This window comes from Montipora foliosa, chromosome 6 (genome assembly GCF_036669935.1).
Source record: "Montipora foliosa isolate CH-2021 chromosome 6, ASM3666993v2, whole genome shotgun sequence".
Classification (NCBI taxonomy): domain Eukaryota; kingdom Metazoa; phylum Cnidaria; class Anthozoa; order Scleractinia; family Acroporidae; genus Montipora; species Montipora foliosa.
The window spans coordinates 55,275,383-55,290,382 of NC_090874.1; the positions used below are offsets into that span (position 1 = coordinate 55,275,383).

At 40.3% G+C, this 15,000-nt stretch overlaps 2 protein-coding genes and 2 non-coding genes across 5 annotated transcripts in view; 2 read left to right on the plus strand and 2 right to left on the minus strand.

Moving 5' to 3' along the window:
* LOC138007790 (uncharacterized) overlaps positions 1 to 15,000 on the plus strand; it is a 77,694-nt gene that overhangs the window by 11,658 nt on the left and 51,036 nt on the right. The window lies entirely within an intron of this gene.
* On the minus strand, positions 4,656 to 4,729 carry Trnas-aga (transfer RNA serine (anticodon AGA)). Its single transcript has one exon. It is a non-coding gene; the product is annotated as a tRNA-Ser (tRNA).
* Positions 5,087 to 5,160, plus strand: Trnas-aga (transfer RNA serine (anticodon AGA)). Its single transcript has one exon. It is a non-coding gene; the product is annotated as a tRNA-Ser (tRNA).
* LOC138007791 (serum paraoxonase/lactonase 3-like) overlaps positions 13,597 to 15,000 on the minus strand; it is a 21,659-nt gene continuing 20,255 nt past the window's right edge. Inside the window, exon 8 of one of the 2 annotated variants that reach the window (XM_068854867.1) lies at positions 13,597 to 14,132. In XM_068854867.1, the coding sequence (XP_068710968.1) occupies positions 14,131 to 14,132 (2 nt within the window). In that variant the 3' untranslated portion in view covers positions 13,597 to 14,130. The other variant, XM_068854866.1, reaches the window with a different exon arrangement.

The window sequence follows — 15,000 nt, forward strand, 5'->3', positions numbered from 1 at the left end:
GAGAATAACAAACTCGCAAGGCAGAATGTTTATTTTAATTAAGTTAGCACAACAGAAAAACGCTAACCTCATTTTGACATGAAAATGCTTTGCTATTGCCATAAAAAGAATCCAGTTAAGCTCGCATATTATAAAACATGATGAATTCATAAAGGCCACCTTTTCCAGCGAGCAATTTTTTGAAACAAACAACATATTTGCTATTAAAGGCAATTAAACCCCTTCCTATTTCATTTCGTGCGTAAGGAGAAAAAACTCAATCGTGTCAAATATGCGCAATATTACAAGAAACTAAAATTTCAGGATCAAACCGTTTCCATGAAGAACCTTCTCCTTGAATAATGAAGCACAAAATAGACGACAAACTTTCTTTCAAATAATTCTTGGCTGTCACAATTATTTTTTTACCTGAAGACTGTGCAGAGTTGATCAAAGATCCACTTAAGGTGTTCGATTCGTTCCCTGTCTTTGTTGAACCCATACGTTACCAGAGAATATTCCATTTGGTTTCAGTGTTCTACATAACAGCACACTTGGTAAAAAATTAGAAATGCAGCTCACTTTGATTTCGGCTCGACGGGCGACAGATTGTTGTTGAAGTCCATTACTCGTCGCTTTTAACATTTCACCGCCTGTCTTGTTCAGTATTCAATTGACTTGCCATTATTGAGCTTCATAAGGGTAAATTTTGTTCAACGATCCACTAAAACGCCATTCGCGTTTCGACACCATTGCCGGTTAAGTTAATCATTCTACTGCGTCCACCAGAGAAATAAATCTACGCATTTCCCACTACCCTCTCGATCCTAAGAAAATACGGGCAGAAGGCTCTATGCACAAAGACACCACTTAGCAGGGGAGTGACAGGCAAGACTTTTACCGACACGGAAAAAAATAAACTAGACGCTCCATGAGCGTACACTGGGTTAACTGTGGTACGAAGGGACTGAGTTGGGTGGTATTAAACTGCAGCGTTCCAGGCAACTTTTTTTTCAAGTCGGGGGTCATTAAAGCCATTTAAGGGGTCACCCAGAAGTCGCACCAGCAGAGGCCCTTTGGCTCACACGTTCATACGACAAAACAAATCCTTTTCTGAGGTTAAAACCTGGCTACCGGCCTATTAATCATTTGTCAGAAAGAAGAAATTCCTGTCTTCTTTAGAAAAATAGACACGCATTGCTTACGTGTGGTATTGAAGTAACACAGCGCTTTATTTCATATTGTCAACCGAGCTGCGTTTGTCTTCCAGGAGATTCAAGTTGTCTTTGCGTAATACGTAAGTTTAACAGTACACGATATTTTTTTGGTATTGTATATTGTAGTGCCATGGTAGAAGTCATAGTTAAATAGCCCCCTGAGAAGTCATGTGGTTATTAGCAAAGTACTAAACCCAGAAAGATTGAAGAAAATAAAAGGGAATCGACAAACATTGGCGTCTGGGCTGACGTTGATCATTTTCAAGTTCCCGCACAACTTCTTTCACCACAAATTTAAGCGTGCAGTCTGAGCATCTGACAGCTTTGTAATACAAAGTTCACTGAAGTTCACTGAAGTTCACTGAAGTTCACTGAAGTTTAGTCCTGTCCGGCGGGGTTACTATCTGGATGGGTGACCTAAAAAATATACCACTTCGTATAACAAAAGCATTGGGCCGAAAATTCTATTGACACGCTAACAAATGCAAACCAAGCAAGGTACATATTTTGTTAGTTTGCTTTATGCAAAACAATTATTGATGCAAAAGTAAATAAATATTGATACACAGTTTTTAGGAAGAGCAGAAGGACGTTTTCAGGACGGTCGATCGAGACTAAAATATTTTGCTATCAGCAATAGAATTTATGACATGAAAACAACATTAATTTCGAACCGCGAAAATAAAAAGTTACGATCAGCGACAAACATTTTGGGGTATTTTTGCTACGTTCAATTTTGTTATTGTTATTTGTTATTGTACACCGCGCACCGGTGGCTCAGTTAGTTGAGCATCGGGCTGTCATGCGGGAGGTCGTGAGTGCGACTCCGGCCGGATCAACACTCAGGGTCTTAAAATAACTGAGGAGAATGTGCTGCCTTTGCAATTACATCTGCAAATGGTTAGACTTTCGAGTCTTCTCGGATAAGGACTGTAAACCGGAGGTCCCGTCTCATAACCCTTGTTGGAAATTAAATAGTATGGGACGTGAAAGAACCCACTCACTATTCGGTGTTGTGCTTATCGTCGTTATCTGGACAGGGGCATCTTTCACTTCCTAAAATAAACATAGTTTCTATTAGAGGCAAAAACCCTTCCTATTTCAATTGCGAGCGTGCAAACAAGAGACACAATCCATGTCATAAGGCATATGCAATTAAATAAATTTCTGACAGTTCACATCATACCCTTTTCGAAAGAACCTTGACCGTAAATAATGAAGCAAAAAAGAGACAACAAGCTTTCATTCAAATAATTCTTCACTGTCACATTTCAAAATTTGTCTTACCTTTGCAGAGTTTAGTACAAAATACCGGGTAATGTAAGTTGCCAGACAACTAAGATGCGACTTGAGTAAACACTGTCGCTTTAAAGATTCCAAATATTTACTTTTCACCGCCTAAGTTGTTTGTCCAATTGACGTTCCATTCTTGAGGGTATACAGTTTTGTTTAAAGATGCACTAAAACGCCATTCGCATTACAATGACTTTCCACGCCATTCCAGATTAATAATAAAATGTCCTCCCGTGTGCACCGGAGAAATCTACGCATTACCCCAGCCCCCTCAAACCTAACAAATTACGCACAGAAGACTCTATGCACAAAGACACCAGTTAGCAGGGGAGTGACAGGCAAGACTTTTCATGACACGGAAAAAATAAAAATGAAAAAACCAACAAATATTACCCATTTTCCGACTGGGATTGCCATACTGGCAACCCAGTAACTAGACGCTCCATGAGCTTACACTGGGTTGCCTGTGGTACGTGTTATTCAAAAACAGAAGGGACTGAGTTAGATGGAATTGAACTGCTGCGTTCCAGGCAATCTTTTGAAGTCGGGGGTCATAAAGACCATTTAAGGGGTAACCCAGAAGTCGTGCAAGCAGAGGCCCTTTGACTCACACGTTAATACGACGAAACAGATCTTTTTCTGAGGTTAAAAACCTGGCTACCAGCCTATTAATCATTTGCCAGAAATAAAAAGTTCCTGTTAATTAAAAAAAAAATAGGCACGCATTGCGTACGTGTGGTAGTGCAGTAACACAGCGCTTTATTCCATATTGTCAACTGTCTTCCGGGAGATTCAAGTCGTCTTTGCGTAATATGTAGCTCTAATAGTACACGACATTGTTTAGGTATTGTATATCATTGTAGTGCCATGGTAGAAGTCTTAGGTAAATAGCCTTCTGAGAAGACATGTAGTTACTAGCAAAGTACTAAACCCACAAAGATTGAAGAAAATAAAATGGGATCGAAAAACATTGGCTTCTAGGCTGACATTCTGATCATTTTCAAGTACCCTCAAAACTTTCTTACACCTCAAGTTAAAGCGTGCACTCTGAGCGTCCGACAGCTTTATAATACAAACGTTCACTGAAGTTAAGACCTGTCCGGCGGGGATGGGTGACCTAAAAAATATACCACTTTGTAACAGAAGCATAGAACCGAAAATTCTATTTTAACGCTCAAAAATGCAAACTAATTAAGGTACAGATTTTGTTGGCTTGCTTTATGTAAAACAAATATTGATCCAATAGTAAATAAATATTGATACACAGTTTTTAGGAAGAGAAGAAGGAAGTTTTCAGGACGGTCGATCGAAAATAAAATATTTTGCCATCAGCAACAAAATTTACAACATGAAAACAACATTAATTTTAAACCACGAATATAAAAAGTTACCATCAGCAAAAAAACATTTTGGGAGATTTTTGCTACGTTCAATTTTGTTATTGTACTTTTGGCTGCACAAGTAAATCGCAAAATCGAAAGTGACATCGAATTCAGTTGGCGTCGTGATCAAGTTACCACGGCGTGTTTTCTCGCGAAACAGTAAAGCATTTGTGTCAAATGATCATGATGGCAAGATACAAGGTTTTTGTTTTTGTTAGTTTTCTTTTTCTTTCAAGTGTTATAAAGTTTGAGAAGAAATGTGAGAATTCAACACAAAGATCACAATCGCCCAACTCTTGAGGTTGACCAGTGTTTCTGCAAAGTCAACACTTTACTCTCCAAGACGAGGTTATTTATCACCAGGTAATTCCATCGTTTTGGAAATAGCAGCTACTTTATTATTCATCAGCGTCACAATTTTTTTTCCTGAACCCTTCCTATTTCAATTGCGTGCGTGCAAACATGACACACAATCCGTGTCACAAAGCATGTGCGATTAAATAAATTTCTCATCCACTAAAACGCCATTCGCGCTACAATGACTTTCGACGCCATTGAAGGTTAACAAGAATTAGTAAAATTTCCAGTTCTTACAAGGAGACTGTAATAAATACAAATAGGCAGACAACAGAGATCACATAGCCACTTCAGGTGTTCGATTTGTTCTTTGTTGAACCCATAACTTACCAGAGAATTTTCCATTTGGTTTCAGTATTATGTTAACGATGAAACAACAACAATGATATTGAATGTAAGGAGAAATGTAGACTCGGAAAAATATCCGAGTCCCAGATGGGATTTGAACCCACGACCCTCCGTGATCTAGTCGGATGCTCTAACCACTGAGCTACTGGAGACTCTATGGTGAGCAAGGGTCAATTTGTGGGTCTCGACTGGAACCGCATCACGCGGTTACACAGCCAAGTATTGACTAGCACATTTGAAACTCACTAACAGCATCGCGCTGTCACATTAATGCATATCAAGATGCAGCCAACCAACCTCCAAGGTGAGTGTTTCATCGTTAACACACTCATTTATCACACTCATCGTTAACACACTCACTTTGGAGGTTGGTCGGCTGCATCTTGATATGCATTAATGTGACAGCGCGATGCTGTTAGTGAGTTTCAAATGTGCTAGTCAATACTTGGCTGTGTAGCCGCGTGAGCGGTTCCAGTCGAGACCCACAAATTGACCCTTGCTCACCATAGAGTCTCCAGTAGCTCAGTGGTTAGAGCATCCGACTAGATCACGGAGGGTCGTGGGTTCAAATCCCATCTGGGACTCGGATATTTTTCCGGGTTTCAGTATTGTACATAATACCACACCTGGCAAAATATTAGAAATACGGCTCGGCGGGCGAAAGATTTGTCGAAGTCCATTACTCGTCGCTTCTAAGATTCCAGATACTATTTTCCACCGCCTGTCTTGTTTATCCAATTGACGTTCCATTCTTGAGCTCCATAAGGGTATATTTTGTTTAAAGATGCGCTAAAACGCCATTCGCGTTACAATGACTTTCGACGCCATTGCAGGTTAATTAAATGTTCTCCTGAGTGCACCAGAGAAATCTACGCATTACCCCAGCCCCCTCAAACCTAGCAAAATACTCACAGAAGACTCTATGCACAAAGACAGTGGGGAGTGATAGGCAAGACTTTTACCGACACGGAAAAAAATAAAACGGAGAAATATTACCCATTTTCCGACTGGGATTGCCATACTGGTAACCCAGTAAAAACTCACTAACCATAGAACCAAATATAAATTTAATTTGATTCAATAACAACGAACGATTTGCATGAGATGCACGAGATGCACGAGTGATTGGCTTGGAAAGGCCTTTACGCTATCTTTGATTGGTTATACTTCCACATGTGAAAGAGCCGTACGCCGTTCTGATTGGCTGTATAGCCTTTTTTCACGTGCGAAAATAAAGTGTATAGATTTGTACAAGTTTGCTTTATGGAATAAAATCTCATGTGTAATAAATATATATGTATTGTTTTGTTTTTCTTTTTGTTTTTCCATTTTATTTTCCGTTGTCCACGAGCCGGACTTTCATATATCGGACTAAAAAATGGAATTCCTGGAAAAGTCATTTTGAAAAAGTGGAAGTGGAATGGCAACCCCCACTGACGAAGGATCGAATAGAGCTTGTCAATCAATGGCACTCGGGAGACAGAGAAAATAGGTGACTCAGTCGCCCGGGACTAGAAGCAAACAACTCCCATACTAAGCCTATTTCAAGGCATTTTTACCGACTGATCTATTTTTATACTAACTTCAGTTCCGGTTCGGTGACGCTATGACGTCAAGTTAGTTTTTGTGATTGGTAATCAGGCTGCGGGAAATCGCGGGAAATTCAATCTACAAATAAATCGGTCTGTCAAAACGTCTTGAGAGGAGTATAGGGCTGTTGTTCGCTCCTACTCATGGGCTGCTGGTAACTACAATGAGGGACTGACAAAAACAATGTTTTTCTTCTGTGCAGCCATAGGAAAGGTAATTTGGGCCTTTCAACCGGCGAGATATCACTGACTATTGATGAGAACCTTGGAGACCTCCAGCTTGGGAAAATTAGTCAGGAATATATATCGGATTCAGATCTCCGTAAAATACTAGAAAGCTTTGACCTGGATACCAACATGATGAACCCTTTTCAAGATCAAGAACTGCTTCTTGTAACATCTGTTGTTTACAGCGAAAGATTTGAGGTTCAAGGAAACAGGCAACAAAAGGTAGTTACCCTTTACTGTTGTCTTTTTCTGTTTGGAGCAAATAGTTTCATTTTTGTTAACTTAATTTTTTTGTTTCGATTCAACCTCATCCCCTGGGTCTACTCCAAGAAGACCCCGGGGACGAGGTTGGTTTCGACTTACCTTTCCTCTTTGCGCTTTCCAGTTTTGGCTTTCAGGCAACATAAAATGTGATTATTGCATTTAATATCAATGATATCAATTTTGTATCAGTTGTAGTTGTGCGTTTTTGGGAAATTTTCTTTCCGATTTGCGATTTCTGTAAGCTTTCTCCTTCAAAGGGAACCTCTGACATGTTAAAAATACTTTTTTTTCTGGGGGAAAAGAAAACTCTCCTTTCAATCTTTGAGAAAATATTATTTAATTCAAGTCTGTTTTACCCGTATGACGTGAGCATTAGCACACACGAAATACGCTAACTCAGATTTTAGAACATTTGTGCCTTTTCGGATTTTCGTCGGGATGAAAACGAGCGCATACTATATGAAGGAAAATTTTTGCAACTGTTTTGTCTCGACGTGTGCATGGGCTAATAATTTTAACATAATACGTGTGCATAACTTAGGAAAGTACGATCGTCCTGGTGAGTGTGGTCCTGAGAAGGACTGTTTTGGATGACATTGATGAACGCTTGGACAAGTTTTGTTTGACTCTGCAGAGAAGATGACTTCCACTCAGGTTGTAGAAACATCGAGCAATGTCACCCAAAACAATCCTTTTTTAGGACTACAGTCACCTGGACGATCGTACTCCACTTAGTTATGATATGACTCCTGGGTTTAGAGCCGGGCATTACAGGGGAATTGAAGATTTACTACCGCGGCGACGACGTTAACGTCACTTCAAAATGGAACTGCACAATCCTAAGTCTTTCGCGGTTATTGCATTTCGTTCACCTCGTACTCAGTATGTGTGTGAATTATCCTAAAATTGAATTTATACGAGCGGTTTCGAAGTAAAAGTATAGAATGAAAGATTCGCATTTGGACGCTCACGTTGTCATTAAAACCTCAAATTTGGTGACTTAAGGTGATTCCCTAGTATTGCACTGCGCATCCTGTTCTGCGCATAACACAGTGTAAGCCCCGTTCGTATTCAGGCATGGCTAAGAGGCTTTATGGTCAAATTTCATGGCTCTTTGTCTCACAAGTCTCAACGGATATTTCTAAACAAAACAATGTTTAAATTTAACCATAAAGACTCGTACCAATGTGTGAATATTGATATATCGAACGTGGCCAAAAACATTTCAAAATGCCGACCTTTCGTGAGGGAAAGCTCGCTAGAAAGAAGAATGGCCGTTTTCAGAGCACAGCAGTAAAGAGCAAAACAAGAAACGTTTTGGACTCTCACAAAACAAAAAGTCGAGTGATAGCCTTGATAATACTAAAGAAGATTTAAGTCCGACTGTGAAAGTGAAACCGCGCTATCGGGGAGACGTGTTGTCGAGGGGTCGAGCTTGGTTTGCTTTCTGTTTTCTCCTAAACGAGGTTGGTGACCTATCTTTTTTTTGGCATAATTTTATTCTCTTACTCATCTTCTTTGCGCTGTAAAAAAATTACAAAAAATTTACGTCAGAAAAAAAAGTTACAGGAAAGATAGTATTCGTAGCCATCACTCGTGGACACAAAATTGTCTCCTCGAGATCACGCACCCGAAGAACATTTGTAGTCAGTGCCTTTTCAAGACTTGTGCCTGTGCCATAAAACAAACATTAAATTATTCCTTTTGAGCAACACAATTCACCTGTTTTGTTATTTCAAGAATTACGTCAAAGCTGTGCTTCCTGTTCGTGCAAAACGTAGCCTGAACCGATGGAATAAACTTGTCCTTGATAGATGAAGGCGCAATGATTAAATGAGTAACTTGAGCAAGTTGTCTCTCAAACGAGCTTGGGGACCTACTTTTTTAATTGCACATTTCGAGTCACCATAATATAGGGAACAATCGAGAAAAGTTTTAAAAAAATCTTACGACAACTTCTATTACTAAGGAATCACCTTAACGTTGTTATCCAGAGTACAGCAAGAAAATGCGGGCCGCAAGTTAGAGTAGCAGGATTCTTTTTCCTCTTTTAACCAATGATATTTTGTCGTGGCGTTGTCGTAAACGAACCGTCGTCGTTTCTTTTAACTTCCGAATAGGAACCTTTATATCTGAGGGCGAGTACTACTACGGCTACGAGTACTCGTGACGAGCACGCGTACTTCGAAAAAAAACGGCCTCCAAACATTACACCCATGCTCAGTACGATAAACTAGTATTCGTAGTTATCCTTGTCCTCTGATCTAAAGGTCCCTAACAGCGGAGCTGCGGCGGCCAGATGAGCCGCCAAGAGGAGCACTAATGTCATAGGAATCAATGAGTTGCTTGTCTCATGATAATCATGGCTAGCGGTATTGCTCGTGGCTGCGTGCGCACGACAATGTTTTCCAATGATTTAATAATTTCCTAATAATAATAATAATAATAATTATGAATACGCCCAACATGGCGGCTGTTTACAGCGTACATTTTTGATATTGGACATCCATTTTATGGTCAATTGAAATCTGTCAAAACAAGGTATCCGTTGACCAGTATCACATGGCCATATTGTGGGCCCCAGCTTAGAGTTCATCGAGGTCAGCTTTTTTTAAGTTGACCGCTGACCAGGTACTGGTCTTTGATTGGGTCGCAGGTTCAAACCAGCTTTACTTCTTGTAACCAGAACATCTAAACATAAACGGGGATTAGTTTTTCGCCTGCTTTCTGTGGCTCGACGTAGCTACACGGCCATACTACGTCAGAGAAGGGTTACGTTTTAGCAAACGTAGGCCGTGTAGCACTTATATTTCAACAGACTTAACTATCAGGGGGTAATAATCGGTTAGTGCTAATTTTCTGCCTATATAAACCATGTGAGCGTTAGTGCTACTAATGGAAATGGGCCAACACAAGGACAGAGAAAATTTCTGACCCACCCTGGTCAGTTTTACTCTGTCCTTGTGTGGGCCCATTTCCATCAGATACTCAATTGGTTTATATGCGTAGAAAACTTTATTGACCGAATGCAAAATGGCGGCCAAAGATGTATTCTTTTGTTTATGTGCTAATGAGACTCACTAGCCTCGCTCTCAAGCAACCTTTCTTTTGTATTTTGTCCATGCAAACGAGGCTAGTGAGGCTAATTAGCACATAAACAAAAGACTATATTTTGGCCGCCATTTATGCATTCGGTCAGGTGGAAATTGGTTTGGAAAATATTTTTTCCCTGCATTTTTCGCCGGTTTCAATCCAAAAAAGGTTATTCCGAATATTTGATTTCCGGTCGGAAGTTTATTTTAAATTAAAATGCACGACTGTCATGGTATTTAGTAACCCTACTCGGTACGGCAGTGAACATTCTATGTTAGGGGATATTTATTTATATTTATTTTTTCCACTGACACGTGCGCTCCGCAGTTCACTCTCGCTAAAATGAGTACCAGTGTTACTGGTGTTACATGAAACGGATTGGTGTGGCGCTCGCTCCACCCAACCGTAAAACGTGTGTTCAGCGCCTTGCCTTGCCTTATAGGCCTGTTGCTTGTGCTTATGTTTCTATCGTACGGGTAAATCACTTTCACAATATCTTTGCCGTTTTCACAATCTTTCCTGCTCTTACAGTTTCCTAAGTTATGGCTGGCTTCGGGATTACAGTTATTAGCTGGCGTTGAGGCTGACCACAACAGCATTTACGCTTTAGTCACTTTTAGACTCCGAATGATTGTTCCGACCGCGGAATCGAACTCAGGAAGAGTTCGCGCCACACTGCCCCTACCATTGCGGCGTTTTTTTTTAATTTCAATAAAAGGAATTCAAAGTTAAGTTAACAAACGATCGCGGCTACGACATCGACAAGACCAGAAAACAATAATTTTATTGCTTTAGAGAGGAAAACTGATTGGTCGTGCTGAACGCGCGTCACACATTTTCACACGTTTCTTCGCCGCACCCTACGTTACAACAGTTTGAAAGAAAAAAAACAATCTTAAGGTTTTGACGACAACGTCCTATCACAATGCTTCGTCCGTACTGTACAATGTGAATAAGACAGAATAATCACGAAATACTTGAGATAAGGAAGCCTAAAAGACACATTTTGAAGTGAATAAGGATTTTAGGCTCCGTCCACACGTATCCGTTTTCCGTTTGAAAACGCAACTTCTTCTTTGCGGATACGGCTTCCGTCCCCACGTATCTGATGAAAACGATCACTGAAAATGAAGATTTTCAAAAACGCTCTCCAGAGTGGAACTTTTTGAAAACGCTGTTTTCGCGAGTACTTGCGGATGAACGAAAAGGGAACTTTTCGAAAACGCTGACCTCACACTATCAGTTCCAATCCACTCCGTGCAATATTATCATAATTTAGTAAACTTATTTAAGATGCCGCAGAGATGCTTCACTTCCTTGTCTTTAATACTTGGGCTTATTTCAAACCTAATTGCCTGTTTTCAAGCAGATTTAGCTTTGCTATTTCTTCAATCTTACTATCCTAACAAAAGATGGCGCCAAATTCTTATTTCGCGAGTTCATAATACCGAATACTCATGCGTCGAGCATGCGTAGTCAGGTTATTGTTTAAAAGTTATCGATTTCAAATCAATTCATCGTATACGTGTGGACGGGCGAAAACGATGCGAAAACGCTACGTGTGGATGCGAATTTTGCTGAAAACGGAGAAAAAATGCTGCGTTTTCAAACGAATACGGATATGTGTGGACGGGACCTTAGGTAACGACAACGCCACAAAGAGGAAAAATAATTGTGCTGCACGTGCGCAACGCATTTTGTCTTGCATTAATTTTTGCGGTACTTTGCCTAACAATGACGAGGAATCACCAAATTTGAGATTTTGACGACAACTTCAAATCATATCATATCATATCATATCATATCATATCATATATCTTTACTTACCCTCGGATTTTTGGAGTAGCTTGGTGTAGCTAATTTCTCCGAGCATTTACCCTGCCAACCATGATATATAACAGAAGACAGACCACAACACCGGGAACTACATGTCCTACTCTTTGCGACAAGTGTGCGGGTTCTTTTACGTCCCACAGGATTATGAACATTGAAGGGTTGTGAGACTGGACCTCCGGCTTATCGTCCTTATTTATTCCTTGTTAAAACTACAAAATAGCCCGAAATTGCTTCACATACATGCTAGATTATATTGTAATGCAAATGAGAAAAACTAACCGTAAAAAGAGCTATTGAAAACTGCTCTATGCTCCGAGATTGTCCCAAATATACTTTTAAATACAGAGAAAATATACACATAAAATCACATGATATAAACAAGAAATTGAAAATAAAATAGTAGAAAATGCTTTTAACCCATTGATCTCTGAATTGGGACTTAGTAGATTTCACTACGTCTAACGCCAGATGATTTTGGTGGTTCAGGGAGTCAGTGGGTTATGCCTTTTGAAATAAAGATGTTTTTATTTGTTTCTTGAAAGCCACACCTTTGTCGCATTAAAACTCTTACAATAGTCACGAAGTAATTGCCATAACGCAAATATATAGTCTCTCCCCTGGGGGCTTTTCAGGACTAATTTACAATGCTTTTTGGGGGACTTAAGGCAGACTGCTTGTTACGCAGTTTACAATTAATTTTAGGAAGTGAAAGATTCCCCCACCCAGATTACGTCAGACCACAACACCGGGGACTACGTCCGCTGCTCTTATCGAATAGATTTTACTTTTGACTCCAGATTATTTCACTGCCGAAGACATTGAAATGATGGACACTATATACAAGACGGTTCTAATGACAGAGAAGAACCGAGAGCAACGAAAAGCGCGGGTCAGAAAATACCTGGGATGGGTGAGTCAAGAAACAAAATTAAATTGTTAACTTGCCAGTAGATCTGAAGGATATAGGCTTGAGGATTGGGGAATACCTCCCTTGATTGATTCACACATCTGTGCAAGACGGGGAAGGAGGTAGAACAGCAACCTCGTTTCCGGAAGAGAGACCCTGGGAACGAGGTAGGTAAACAAGATCTGGAATCAGCATAACAGCACAAGGCGGTAGATAGTTTCAGGGCAGTGACACAGGTATTGAGAGAGAAAACGGCATCATCACTCTGTTGGCTTTCGATTGGTTCTAAGAAATATTCTAGCTTTTCCTTGACCAAAACTGGCAAGCGCGGGGAAAATCAGTCGGAGCAAGTCAAAATGATTACATATACATAGAACGCGGAAGGCAAAGAACGTCTACAATTTGCTCGGGGTTTCGCTAAATTCGGACAAGTGTATGCTAACTCGCCACGCAATTAGTTAATCCCGGTTTGAAGGAGTTTGTACTGGGATGGGTGACCGGGTAGAAGACATCGTTTTTTTATTTTCTTTTTTGATTGTAATCCTGTAGTTTACAAAACCTGGCCGCTTATATCTTTTAAATGGTAGCATATTTTTTAAACTACAGACACGTTAACGGTCGGTATCCCACGTAAACAGTATTGTTTCTTTTGCTTTCGTTTGGTTAACGATGTAAAAGCACACTATTTTGGCAAATCACGAGAGTGGCAAAGCAAAACCAGTGGAATAGCAAACTTGCGAAAATCAAGTGATAATGTGCTCACAGTGTCATCTCTTCACAGTTTGAAAGAACATTGACCACTGATGAGACGAGGATTTTACTTCCTGTGCCGTTGACCAGGGGCGACTGCAAGTTTCTGCAAAGCATGAACTTTCTAGCAACTACGAATCAGCGTATACTTGATTTTACAGGAGTAACGAGAGAGGCCATTCAGAGCTGTGGAATTATTTTCAAATTGCTTGAAGGTAAGTAAGGGCATGACCTATTTGTTGTTTAAAAGAAATGAAGAATCATCCAGTGTTCGCCGGGATTATTACTGACTGGGTCATAGGTCGACTTGAATTCATAGTAACAACAAAAACAATTTAATTTCATCTTGATTACAATATTGTGCTAAACTGCTGGACTGGACGAAAAATACAGAAACCTCACGCTCTTGATCCTACTGCGCATGCAGAAGAAATTGTGTCACAGGAGCAATAAACTAAGCAGCAATTTTAATTTAACTTGCTCTTACATTAGCGAATTCTGAGGATAAATTGCCATAGAAATTGATTTAAAAGCCGTATTTTGCCCTTGGCGTCAACTGGAAAATTAGTGACTTTCCGTTGTCGAAATCTTGGATGTTTCCCACTGTAAAGCTCGAACAGGCCGGGTCAAAGAATACCTTCGCAGCCACAATGTGAACCAAAAAATATAATTTATACCTGGCTGATTTGTAGAGGCGAGTTTCTGATTGGCGGAGATTACAATGTCTCACCTCACGCGTCCAGCCGTGATCTAAGGAGTGAGCGCTGGCTCATTTACCGAAACAGCGGCTGGTAATCGAGCCAAGAAACAATGAAGCTTGCATCACCTGTTTCAGTGTTTGCATCAGTAGTTCTCTTCAAGGGCTTAACTCAGTTCCTCTCAAAGGCCTCTGCGAAAACACGACAAATGCAGCTAAACTCTTTATTATCCCTTACGCAAGAACAATGCATGTGTTCAACTTGAAATTAACGTAAAGAACCATGAAGGCTTCGAACAGTTTACTATGAGATACTTTGCCATGAAGGCTGTAATAAAAGAAAACATGTAATCTTTCTGCCACGCGCTGTTCAAGTAATTTGTATCAATATTGTACTTATGGATTAAAGTGAAGTTTTAAATAAAAAACGATGAGTCAGACATTTCAACAAGACTGGAATGAACAAAAAACTAAATCTCTTGACAACCGCCCTTCTGCAAGGCGATCACACGTTCTATCCCAGGGAGACAGGTAACTGTTTCATCGATTCTGGAACAACCCTCAGGCTAAGTAACCTTTTGCTAGTTCCCTCCTTAGTCTGATAGCTGATATGTGAGAGATAAATAACCCAAGGTTTATAAAACTAACACAATTTGAAATTTACTCATCAGATCTGCCTGACGAGGATTGGAAAGAGCTCGAGATGACACTTGACGCTGCTGAGGACTAAAAGCTTTACTATTTACGTTTATCGCCCTATGTAAAGGAATCCAGGTGGCCCTAGGGTGGCCCTCCGATTCCAGATCCCGAGTCTCGGATTCCGGATTCCAATCTCACCGGATCCACCGAAATGGATCCCGGATTCCACGCTATGGATTCCGGATTCCAAAACCTCACATTTACTGAATTCCGGATTCCTTCACACCGGGCGACGTTTAACTGTTAATTGGGAGCTTATGCAAGGACAACGACGACGCCAAGGAGAACGTCGTCTAAAAATAGTATTTCGCGTTATTGTAATAACTTCGTTACAACTCCAGGTCGTTCGGAATGGAAAGTG